At 40.2% G+C, this 12,500-nt stretch overlaps 1 protein-coding gene across 1 annotated transcript; it reads right to left on the reverse strand.

Annotated features, from left to right (window-relative positions):
• Nucleotides 1-2,159: 2,159 nt before the first annotated feature.
• On the reverse strand, nucleotides 2,160-3,376 carry LOC116065903 (protein NLRC3-like). The gene is made up of 2 exons (XM_031321540.2): nucleotides 2,543-3,376; nucleotides 2,160-2,452 (listed from the first exon to the last, which is right to left on the reverse strand). The coding sequence occupies exons 1-2, from the start codon at nucleotides 3,304-3,306 to the stop codon at nucleotides 2,251-2,253; spliced, it is 966 nt and encodes a 321-aa protein (XP_031177400.2). The 5' UTR covers nucleotides 3,307-3,376; the 3' UTR covers nucleotides 2,160-2,250.
• Between the last annotated feature and the right edge of the window lie 9,124 nt (nucleotides 3,377-12,500).

Consider the following 12,500-nt stretch of genomic DNA (forward strand, 5'->3'; position numbering starts at 1 on the left):
AGACTCCACACCTGACTGTCCCTGGTCTCCCTGTTCCTCAGTCCTTTCTGTCTCCTTTGCCTGTAACATAGTGATGTTAGTATTTCCATAAGCACCCATTCTTATAAAGATGTTACCAAATTGTCTTGATATGAGGACTTGGCGTTTTGGGGCACTGAAAAAGGATGTTATGTCTGTTTTTCTTTTCTCTGTAATTTTCTCTGGGCAACAACAACACAAATCTTTAACGTCAGATGTCTAAATATGAGTTAGATTCATAGGTTCATCACGCGGTCATATTATAATTATAAAATTATCTTGTGTCATCCACATAAATATTAGGTTTCGTCTGGGACAGAGGATATATATTTAACTGCAGTTAAACCCACAGATCAGCCACTTAACATCATATTGAGCAAAACACAATCGTAGATCTTCAATATTAACCCTAATATCAGTTCACACACATAACGTTATGCTTATCGCCGTGTTAACGTTAGTTGTAGTGGGTGCATTTATATCCAACAAGCTAAGTAACATTACTTTATATTACATTAACATAGTGAACTTTTTTGTCATGACTTATTAATTACTCAGCATCATTTCTATTTGAGAAAAGAAAAACTTCATCCGATGTTTAATGTGAATATAATAGCCTTGAACAGCCTACTTACTACATTCCTGTCACTACCCGATGTGACTGTAGGCTCGTTCGAGATGAGCCAGGTCTGCGCAGAATCGATCACTGGCGATCGCCACCCAATGCATGCTGGTTAGATTTGTGTCCGACTTGATCCCGACTTGCTCTGACGTCATGCACACGTGGGCAACGATAATCTCACGAGAGCAAGACGGCCGTAGTTCTGAGACGCAGGCAGTGCAGTTGCTTTTCACTGACTGCAAGACCCAGGCGGACCCAGGGCATGCTGGGAAACGCCAGCCTCTCAGCTGATCTAACAGCTGATTGGTTCAGAATCGACTCAACATGATGACGTTTTATATAAACTTTCTTTTATTTTGAATTGGAGGGGTTTTAACTGCTATTTGTCTGATATAAAGGCTTATTCTGTATAGAACACATGTTGTGTGGCTGACAGTTATGTTTAGAAGTCAGAGAGACTAAATCAGTTCAGATTACGGATCATCTACAATGAAAATCGCCCATCTCGAGGGGCAGCACCAAGCGTACATTTGAAAATCTCACTGCACGCAATTGGATAACATTACAACCAATCACAACACCACATGGGGTGACGTATCCAGAGCCCCATAGCTACCACTTAGCTACCAGCGGAGCTAACTGGTAGATTAAACTGTTGTCATCCATTTAGCTCGCCTCTGACCCGCCTATATCAGATACACCGATGAGATTGGTGCAGCCTGGATACAAGTGCATAGTTAATGAGCAGCATTACTCAATGCCAGAGTAACTCGCTGAGCAAATTCAAATTGTGCTCTCGCGAGAACTCTGGATTTCCAGGGTAAGCATTTGGTGCAACAGTGGACCTTTCTCTGTAGGGAACCATCAACATTACATCACTCTCACACACACATATATTGGGTTTGCACCGCAGCAACTAGGAAAGAGCGTTTTGATGGACTTTTTGAACTTAGAGTCTGTACTCTTCCAGTACAAGAGGAACTTTGTACAATAATTGGTCCAGACGTCAGTGTACGTCTTTGATCGATCAAATGAGCCATGCAGCACCGGCAACTGACATTTTAAAAACCTAGCTAACTCGTCTGCCAAAATAGTAGATTAATGCTTCATCCACACACTCTTCTCATAGCATAGAAAGCACATTACTTTGTGCTAAGCTAGGCTAAATCTGTCCTGGACCTGGATCTCCTATTTGTTCATCAGTGTTTGTACCTGAGAGTGTCCAGTCTCCAGAGAGGATCCTTCAACCCCGCTGACAGTAGCTTCACTCCTGAGTCTCCTGGATGATTGTAGCTCAGGTCCAGCTCTCTCAGATGGGAGGGGTTGGAGTTCAGCGCTGAGACCAGAGAAGAACAGCCTTCCTCTGAGATCAGACAGCCTGACAGACTGCAAACACACAGAACAACACACATACACACACAGGAACGCTCTTGTCAACACAGGGAGCAATGTGTTTGTTTTGTTTGTTACCCAGGTACATTTTGGTCCAGATTTAGAATACACCTTTAAAATCATCTGTGGCATTACTGCCAAAGTTTATCATATCAACAGACATAAAGCTACATGTTAGCTGTTTTATCAACTAAAGTTAATCAGAGTTGAAATGGTCATCAGTTGAATGGGTTAATGGATCTTGACCTTAGAGTCTCCAGTGTGCAGTGTGGACTCTTCAGTCCAACAGAGATCAGCTTCCCTCCTGAATCCTTCAGGTTGTTGTTACTCAGGTCCAGCTCTCTCAGACTAGAGGACTGGGAGCTGAGAACTGAGGACAGAGCTTCACAGCTTCTCTCTGACAGGTTACAGCCACTCAGTCTGGAGAGACAACAGGAAGGAAACAAGATATTTATGTTTTTCTCCTTTTTCTCCTAATCTCCGTATTTATTAATGAATAAACACACTTACAGAGCTTTTTTGGAGGCATTGACCACTGGCAGCAGCCTCAGAAGAGCCTTCTCTGAAGCAGAGTATTTCTTCAGGTCAAACACGTCTAAACCTTCTTCTGATGACAGTAAGATGAAGACCAGAGCTGACCACTGAGCAGGAGACAGTTTATCTGTGGAGAGACATCCTGATCTCAGAGACCGTTGGATCTCCTCCACTAGAGAACGATCATTCAGTTCATTCAGACAGTGGAACAGATTGATACTTCTCTCTGCAGACAGATTCTTATTAATCTTCTTCTTGATGAACTCCACTGTTTCCTGATTAGTCTCTGAGCTACTTTCTGTCTTTGTTAGCAGACCTCGCAGAAGAGTCTGATTGGTCTCCAGTGAAAGACCCAGGAGGAAGCGGAGGAATAAGTCCAGGTGTCCATTTGGACTCTGTAAGGCTGTGTTCACTGCACTCTGGTAGAACTGTGCTGATTTGTCTCTGGAAACTTTAAACCAGGTTGTTTTCTGTTTCTCCAATAGCAGATTGTCTCCAGAGTTGGCGAAAGTCAGATGGACATGAAGAGCAGCCAGGAACTCCTGAACACTCAGATGGATGAAGCAGAACACCTTGTGCTCGTACAGTCCATTCTCCTCTTTAAAGATCTGTGTGAACACTCCTGAGTACACTGAGGCTGCTGTGATATCGATGCCACACTCTGTCATGTCTGATGCATAGAAGATCAGGTTGCCTTTCTGCAGCTGCTCAAAAGCCAGTTTTCCCAGAGACTCGATCATCTTCTTGCTCTCTGGATCCGTCTCAGCTCCTACGTCATACTTGATACTCACTTTGGACTGAACCACCAGGAAGTGGATGTACATCTCAGTCAGGGTCTTGGGCAGCTCTCCTCCCTCTCTGGTCTTCAACACCTTCTCCAGAACTGTAGCAGTGATCCAGCAGAAGACTGGGATGTGGCACATGATGTGGAGGCTTCGTGATGTCTTGATGTGGGAGATGATTCTGCTGGCCTGCTTCTCATCTCTGAATCTCTTCCTGAAGTACTCCTCCTTCTGTGGGTCAGTGAACCCTCTGACCTCTGTCACCATGTCAACACACTCAGGAGGGATCTGATTGGCTGCTGCAGGTCGTGTGGTTATCCAGAGGCGAGCAGAGGGAAGCAGATTCCCTCTGATGAGGTTTGTCAGCAGCACATCCACTGAGGTGGACTCTGAAACATCAGTCAGGACCTCAGTTTTGAGGAAGTCCAGAGGAGGTCGACACTCATCCAGACCGTCAAAGATGAACACAACCTGGAACTCTTCAAACCTGCAGATTCCTGCTTCTTTGGTTTCACTAAAGAAACGATGAACAAGTTCCACCAAGCTGAACTTTCTCTCTTTCAGCACATTCAGCTCTCTGAAGGTGAATGGAAATGTGAACTGGATGTCCTGGTTGGCTTTGTCTTCAGCCCAGTCCAGAGTGAACTTCTGTGTTAAGACTGTTTTCCCAATGCCAGCCACTCCCTTAGTCATCACTGTTCTGATTGGTTCATCTCTTCCAGGTGGAGTTGTAAAGATGTCTTTACATATGATTGTTGCTTCTGGTCTGTCTGGTTTCCAGGATGCTGCTTCAATCTGTCTGACCTCATGTTCAACATTGACCTCTGCAGTCTCTCTGTCTGTGATGTAGATCTCTGTGAACATCTTATTCAGAAGGGTTGGGTTTCCAGCTTTAGCAATCCCCTCAAACACACACTGAAACTTCTTTTTTGAGTTGGATTTGACTTTTCGCTGGCACGAAGCAAGAATATCTGAAAACGTAAAACAATTAAATCAATGAGGGGTTGTTGCAGTTAATGTCTGTGCACATTTCTGTTTTCCTGAAATCTATTTAAGAGATTAACTTATTCAAAATGCCTTATTATTCCTCAACAACAACTGATATGTTGTGTCCAAGTCATGCATCCATGAACTCTGTGGTCTCCAAAGAAACCAGAAGGTGTATGACTTAATTACAGAGGGATGGGAATTAATATTGTGCAAGTTGTTTCTCACAGTGGCATCAGTGTGTGCAATTGTTAACCAGAAGAGCCAATAAAAACTGGATTGTCCGACTTTGTTTCATAAACTTTTGTTCTTGGAGACACTTTACATTTTGTGTCTGTGGTAGATGTGTGTTTGGTAGCTTGTTCTGTTGTAAGCACCATTTATACGTCTATCTTTGTAGATAAGAGGGAGACATTGGCCTCAAAGCTAATGTTGAAGACATTGTTATATGTTTGATTTTTTGTTGCATCCATTTTCTATTTCATAATATTATGACTTACCTGCAGGTTCTGAGATGGTGTTTGATAAATTCTTCACAAGCTCATTCTGATTTATCTTCACTAAAACTATTCCGGTCACTTTAATGGTGTTCAAACTGTAGGTCAAGAGCATCTGTTCCACTGTCTTCATCCTGTTTACCTTCTCCAGTTTGCTCTTTGGGATTGCTGGGAAGTCTTCAAGGGCCCCTTTCTGCTGCAGGTACCACTTAAATTTTTCAAAGTCCTTTTTTCCTAAATCTTCTAAAGTTCTTAAGACGACCTCTTGAGGTGTCTCCATCTTTTGTCCCTACAAAGATCCAAAAGATATCAAAAGAACATTGTCAACTTATAGAACATTTTTTGCGTTAAAAATACTCAGATTATCAAAACAGTTTTGTAAATTGAGATGTGATGACAATTTTTTATTAGTTTTAAGTAGAAGCAGAAAAATATTGATGTAGAAATCTGTGCACATACAACTTAATAACTCAAGAACATGGATTCATGAACCAAGAATATGGAGGAGAGAGGCCTGCAACAATTACCGACCACTTGGACAAAGTGATACATTTGAATAAACCTTAATGCAGGGCTCTCAAGTCTCACACATTTCAACCAGTTCACACGCTCACGTTCCACACCTTGTATTTCTCATGCTGATGAAGGCACAAACGCACTGAAAGGAATAATTGACACATCTCATTTGATGCTTCTATTGATTTTATCGATTAGAATTGCCAACGTCACAAAACCAGCAGTATTTTAGAAAAGGTCGCTATTTAGACAAAGCATGATTCACACGATCATTAATATCCTCTGCACTTGTGTTTCAACGTACAAGTTAAACAGAGTACTGCACAAGAAGCAGGCAAAGTGATGGTTACACAGAATCTTTTTGTGTATTTATCAACATGTGCATAATGCTCCAAAAACTACAGAAATGTGTTACAGTATATGAATGAAGTTCGTTAAAAGATTTAAGTCAGTCAACGTGAAAAAATTATATAAATATACGCTACTAGTCAAAAGTTTTAGAACACCCCAATTTTTCCAGGTTTTTATTTAAATTCATGCAGATAATGTCTTATTGTACTCTGACATGAAAGAATAGAACAAATGAACAATTTAAGTTAAAAAAGAAATCATGGAATCAATTTATAAACCAAAATGTATTCTAAACTTTTGACTCATCAAAGTAGCCCCCTTTGGCAGATATAACAGCTGAACACACTCATGGCATTCTTTCTACAATGGAAATCAAATATTCTTCAGAAAGTTCTTCCCAACTCTGTTGCAGAAGTTCCCATAAATGTGTGGCACCTGTAGATTGCTTTGCTTTCACTTTTCTATCCAGTTCATCCCAAACCAGCTCAGTGGAGTTTAAGTCTGGTGACTGTGCTGGCTGTCGTGTTGGGTTCTTAAGAAGAGAATAAAAACGTAGCAGGGTAGATTCACATAGCTTCTCTTTATTTATTCACAGACAAACTCTGACCCATACAACCCAGTGATTGCCCTATACTGCCCCCTGGTGCCCCGGCAGTGTCACAATATTATAGATCACACCACACTGGCCACTCCATGTTCTTACCTTCCTGTTCTTTTTTCCTAAGGTAGTTCTGGCATAGCTTGGACTTATGTTTTGGGTCATTATCTTGCTGTAGGATGAACCCCTGGCCAACTAGGCGCATACCAGAGGGTATTGCATGGCGCTGCAAAATGCTGTGGTAGCCGTTTTGGTTCAGGGTGCCTTTCACTCTGTACAAATCACCGACCCTGGATCCAGCAAAACAGCCCCAGACCATCATGCTTCCTCCTCCATGTTTGACAGTTGATGTCACACACTGAGGAACCATCCTTTCACCTACTCGACAGCGTACAAAAATCCTGCGTGATGAATCGAAGATTTCAAATTTTGATTCATCAGTCCATAACACCTTCTTCCAGTCTTCAGTAGTCCATTGGCAGTGATTTTTGGCCCAGGAAAGCCTCTTTTTCTTATTCTGACGTCTTAGCGATGGCTTTCTTGCTGCAACTCGACCTATCAAACCTGCAGCTCCAAGTCTTCTCTTTACAGTTGAAACTGAGACTTGCTTATTACAACCACTATTAAGCTGTGCTTGAAGCTGTTGTCCTGTGAGCCGCCTATCACGCAAGCTGTTGACTCTCAGAAACTTGTCTTCTGATTCTGTTGTGGCTTTGGGTCTGCCAGACCTCTTCCTGTCACAGTTTCCCACAGTTTCTATGTGCCTTTTGATGGTGAAGAATACTGTACTCACTGACACCTTGACTTTCTTTGCAATTTCTCTGTAGAAAAGACCTACATTTTTGAGTGTTATGATGGTCTGTCTCTCTTCCATTGTTAATTGCCTTTTTCTTGCCATTTTTATAGCAACACACTACTTTCTGCAGTACAATACGGTTTCTTCACGAGGGTATGGTACCACAGTGTGTTCCAACAATACTTTTATACAGACAGAGGGAGTTGTAAGTAATCCAGACAAGTTGGGACACTTGTCTGGATTAGTAGCACCAACTTTCAAAGTTGATCAACCTCATTGCTGCAGAACAGCTTTATGTTGTTAACTCATTTCTTGTTCCCTGAAAAAAGTTCTGAAATGTACATTATTTTTCAGTTTTGGGTAACCTTACTTTTTTTTAACCTCAGGCAGTTCACTACTTACCTTTGTACCATTTCAAGCTATTCAATGGACTTGAACTCCTAAAATTTCAATAAAAAACTGGAACAATTGGAGTGTTCTAAAACTTCCTCCATTTGTGGTTGTTGCTTCAGCTGTAGTTACAGACCGACGCCACCAGGTGGAGACACTACATCAGGAATATATCCATCAGCAGGCAGAACATGTTCAATGTTTAAATATATACAGACATTAATAAATGTAGTTTTCAGTGGAGGTAACTGAGCACATTACCTCTACTCCACAACTTTGATTTGATAACTTTATTTACTTTTTAGATTCAGATTAATAATACAAAATATAATCATCAAATACATAATGTTGTCTTTATTATTATTAGGGATAAAGATAAAACTAGTCATTAAAAGGAGCTCCAGCTTTACAAGCTGCAACAGTTTGTAAGTTTATTTGATTAGGACAATGCACATTAATCAACATTTCTGTAAATGCGCCAGTGTTAGTCAGTCGGCTAATTTTCAACTGTAGTCCTAATTACCCAGCATGCATGGCTTTATAGTGGGAAGAAACCCACGCAAACACGGGGAGAACATGCAAACACCACACAGAAAGGCCCGGAACGACCTGGATTCGAACCAGGTTGCTGGTGAGGCAGAAGTGCTAACCACTGAGCCACTGTGCTGCCAGTAAAGTAATGAGCACATGAAACCAGTGTGGTATCTTGAAGTCGCGATGAAATGGTGATGTATGTCTGAAGAGAGTCGCTTGACGCTGTCTTGATTGTATATAAAATGTATTACATCAAAGATTCCAGCATAATACAAGCCTGCAATTGCTTGGTGAGTTACACAGCCGAAAGGTAACTCCCTTTTCTCCTCTTCACACAAGCTTTTTAAAGGATGATAATTATATAAGGAAATGTGACTTAAAATATAACCTTAATGCATAGAATGTACCATTAACCTTATAATGGAATACATAAGCTCATCAGATACTACACCAGTAATCATTAGAATACAATAATATAATTTAGGTTATTCTGCAGAATGAGGACTTTAACTTTTGGTACTTTAGTTTACTTTTGGTAGTTTATTTTGAAGATGATACTTTTGTCAGTAACATTTTCAATGCAGGACTTTTACTTGTAACAGATACTTTGTGTGGTATACTTTTATACGTCTTCCACTGCTGGTAATACTGCAGCAGTTGTTCAGCCTGTTCTCATGAACTATTCGTACATATACCTGGGAAAAGTGAAGAACTGTCATTGGGATATTACCATTTTTAATCCAAGGAGCTGGCTAAACGAGCAAAAGGAATACGATATTATAATGCATAACCTAACTAATTACTTTTTTTAGGGAATAATAAGTAACGTTTTACACTTCCTGAGTAAATTGCCAACACTGTTGATGACACACTTATTTCCTGAAGTTCAGTAACACAGATGACGGTGACATAAAATTGGTTGAAACTGGCTTTAGTTTGCTGCCATGTTGAAGACTGTTTACTATTTTCCATTGACCGTTAATGTACACTTTGAATATGAGCAATATACTTTAGGCATGCAGTACATATCATATATCTAATTTGTATATAATTTGAGCAAAAACTGCATTGAATGAAGCAAAACGCAGAGTACAGCAATGTTCTGAAAATTTTTACATCATCAGTACACCTATTTTAACACACACACACACACACACACATACACACACACACACATACACACACATACACATACACACACACACACACACACACACACATCTCTAAGAGCGCTGAACTCATCTTTCTCATTCAGAGCAACAGTTTATCTTGACTTCTCTCTGCTTGCTGCTCACACAGGCAGGCGGCTATCTCGATTCACAGTTTTAAACAGTCACACTTTCACTGCCAATTCAACCGTTTCTCCCAAAAACAACAATCAATGACATCATCTCAACCAATCATAGCTCCACTTACTGAACTTTCAGCCATCAGCGTGCGTCTCTTCTGTCCTCCAGGTCTGGGAAGAAAAGCAGCTTCAACTTCCATCAGACGAAGTGAAGTGGCACTTCTAATCGTTCGTCTGCGTGTCTGTGTGTGTGTGTGTGTGTGTGTGTGTGTGTGTGTGTGTGTGTGTGTGTGTGTGTGGCCACACCACACTATGAGACGTGCAGTCTCATTGGTTGGACTGAGTCTGACCTTTGTCATCAAAATGAGACTTTCTCACAGCTGAAACGGAACCCTGTCAGCATTATATATGGCCTCGGTTTCTTTCACTTCCTCTCAGTGGTGTAGTCTACGTGACATTACATTAGACTACACTACTGCTATCCCCTTAGTGGTGTAGTCTACGTGACATTACATTAGACTACACTACTGCTATCCCCTTAGTGGTGTAGTCTACGTGACATTACATTAGACTACACTACTGCTATCCCCTTAGTGGTGTAGTCTACGTGACATTACATTAGATTACTACTACTATGTATGAGAAAAAAGCATACAGTGGATTACACGGAGGCCACATGGATAAGATAAGGTAAGATAAGGTAAGGTAAGATAAGGTAAGGTAAGGTAAGGTAAGATAAGATAAGGTAAGGTAAGGTAAGGTAAGGTAAGGTAAGGTAAGGTAAGATAAGGTAAGGTAAGATAAGGTAAGGTAAGGTAAGGTAAGATAAGATAAGGTAAGGTAAGATAAGATAAGGTAAGGTAAGATAAGATAAGGTAAGATAAGGTAAGATAAGATAAGGTAAGGTAAGATAAGATAAGGTAAGATAAGGTAAGATAAGGTAAGGTAAGGTAAGGTAAGATAAGATAAGGTAAGATAAGGTAAGGTAATCTAAGGTAAGATAAGATAAGGTAAGATAAGGTAAGGTAATCTAAGGTAAGATAAGATAAGCCTTTATTGTCTCCTATAGGAGAAATTTGTCTTGGGCATTCGAGAGAAACAAGATGGCGACACATCGCGCATAAACACACAATAAACATCCAGTTAACCTACATACAAACATAGTCATACATTATCTCATGCCCCCCCCCCCCAACAACAACACATCCTCCCCCTCGTATTGCTCTTAATTTTGATAATGATTGCACATTTCCCATTAACTCATGCTGTGGTGAATAACTTATTGCACAATGCCCAATTGCATAATACCATATCAATTTTAACATATCATATATATATATATATGTATGTATGTATATATATATATATATATATATATATATATATATATATAAAGATATTGCACTAGTACCCTATCATTGCACATCCTATAACCATAATGTTCAGTACCACAGTCTTATTTAGTAGTATTAGTCACACATACATCACTGCAGCCAACACACACACACACACACACACACACACACACACACACAGACCAGAGAGAAAGTGGGGGGGCCAGGAGAGAGGGATTGATAACGCACCTGCCCTCGTTCACTTTCAGCCCAAACTATCATGGTTTGACCGTTGAAGTTATACACTTTGCGCTCCTGTTCTTCTTATAAATAATGAGAAATACATTTAGGGCGCTTTCACTCCTCTAGTTCGGTGGACTCGCTGCGAGTCGGGGGTGAAGTTGCAACGTGCCATTTTTCATTTGGTTCGGTTTGCGTTCACACTGCACTTTGTTTTGATTTTTTTTAAATCATGCAAACAATTAATTTAATAGCTTAGTATTCTATGCACTAAAATGTATGAATAAAGGCTTTCATTTCATTTATTATACAGGAAAGTTAAAAGTAACATTAAGTTACAATATAAATGGGCCTGACTCAGTTTAAAAACTGGTTTCCAGCAGGTTCCTGTTCTGCAGAACACAGTAAGGGCACATGAAGACAGAGACACATGTACAGGACATTAACATGGACTAGACACATACAGACAACTAAAGACAGAGACACATGTACAGGACATTAACATGGACTAGACACATACAGACAACTAAAGACAACAATACGGACAGTGCAGACAAGACTTGGACAATACATGAACAATCAATGTGTGCTTTAGGCTGCCCACACGTTATTGTAGGCCAAGTTTAAGATGCAACTTAACTGTATACAATATATGTAGTAGGGGGTCTTTGATCCATCTCTCCTTCAGTTAAGGGGTCCATGGTTTAAAAAACGTTAAAGCCCCCTGGTGTAGAGCAGGGATCTTCAACAGGGGGTCCGGGACCCCTAGAGGGGGTCCTCAGAGTTACTTCAGGGGGGCCCCAAGTTATTGTTTAACTATTATGAGTCACATACTGTATGTCCAAACATATTATTAGCATAAATCAGCATATCTGTGATTTGTGAACATTGTGGTAGCCACTAAGGTAGCCATCCACAGATACCATTAAGCTTTAAGGATTCACTGTGCCATATGTATAAAGATATGAATATGTTATTATTTTAATAGCTTAGTATCGTATGCAATATAAAAATGTATGTATAGAGCAGGGATCTTCAACAGGGGGTCCTCAGAGTCAATGCAGGGAGGGGCCTCCAAATTATAGTAAAGTTTTGAATTCTTTTTCTCCAAAATTTTAAAGTCTCAACATTAATCCAACATATTATTAGCAAATATAAATCCCCACTGATGAAAGGCTCACTGGCCCATATGTAAGGTGTCACTAAGGTAGCCATCCACAGACACAGTTCATCCTAAGTCTGTATGTTTAACATGAAAACATGATTATAAAATCATGCCAACAATTATTAGGCTATTTTAATAGCTTGGTATTCTATGTAAAAATGTATAAAGACTTTAGGCCGCCCTACAAGTTATTGTAGGCCCAGTTTAATATGCTACTTGATTTTATACAATATATTTAGTAGGGGGTCCCTGCTCCGTCTCTCTTTCAGTTAAGGGGTCCTTGATTTAAAAAACGTTGACGACCCCTGGTATAGAGGCTTTAGGCCGCCCACACGTTTTTGTAGGCCCAGTTTAATATGCAACCCAATTTTAACTCAATTTGGTGGGGGTCCCTGCTCCGTCTCTCTTTTAGCTTTAGCTATATATCCATTTATATATATATATATATATATATAT

Source organism: Sander lucioperca, chromosome 15, assembly GCF_008315115.2.
Source record: "Sander lucioperca isolate FBNREF2018 chromosome 15, SLUC_FBN_1.2, whole genome shotgun sequence".
In the NCBI taxonomy this organism is placed as follows: Eukaryota; Metazoa; Chordata; class Actinopteri; order Perciformes; family Percidae; genus Sander; species Sander lucioperca.

What these genes read in the sequence shown, in the direction of transcription:
- LOC116065903 (XM_031321540.2), bottom strand. Translation starts at nt 3,306, where the DNA reads ATGATCGAGTCTCTGGGAAAACTGGCTTTTGAGCAGCTGCAGAAAGGC. An exon ending in AATGCCTCCAAAAAAGCTCT is followed by an intron (nt 2,453 to 2,542) that starts GTAAGTGTGTTT and finishes TTGTCTCTCCAG; the next exon opens with ACTGAGTGGCTGTAACCTGT.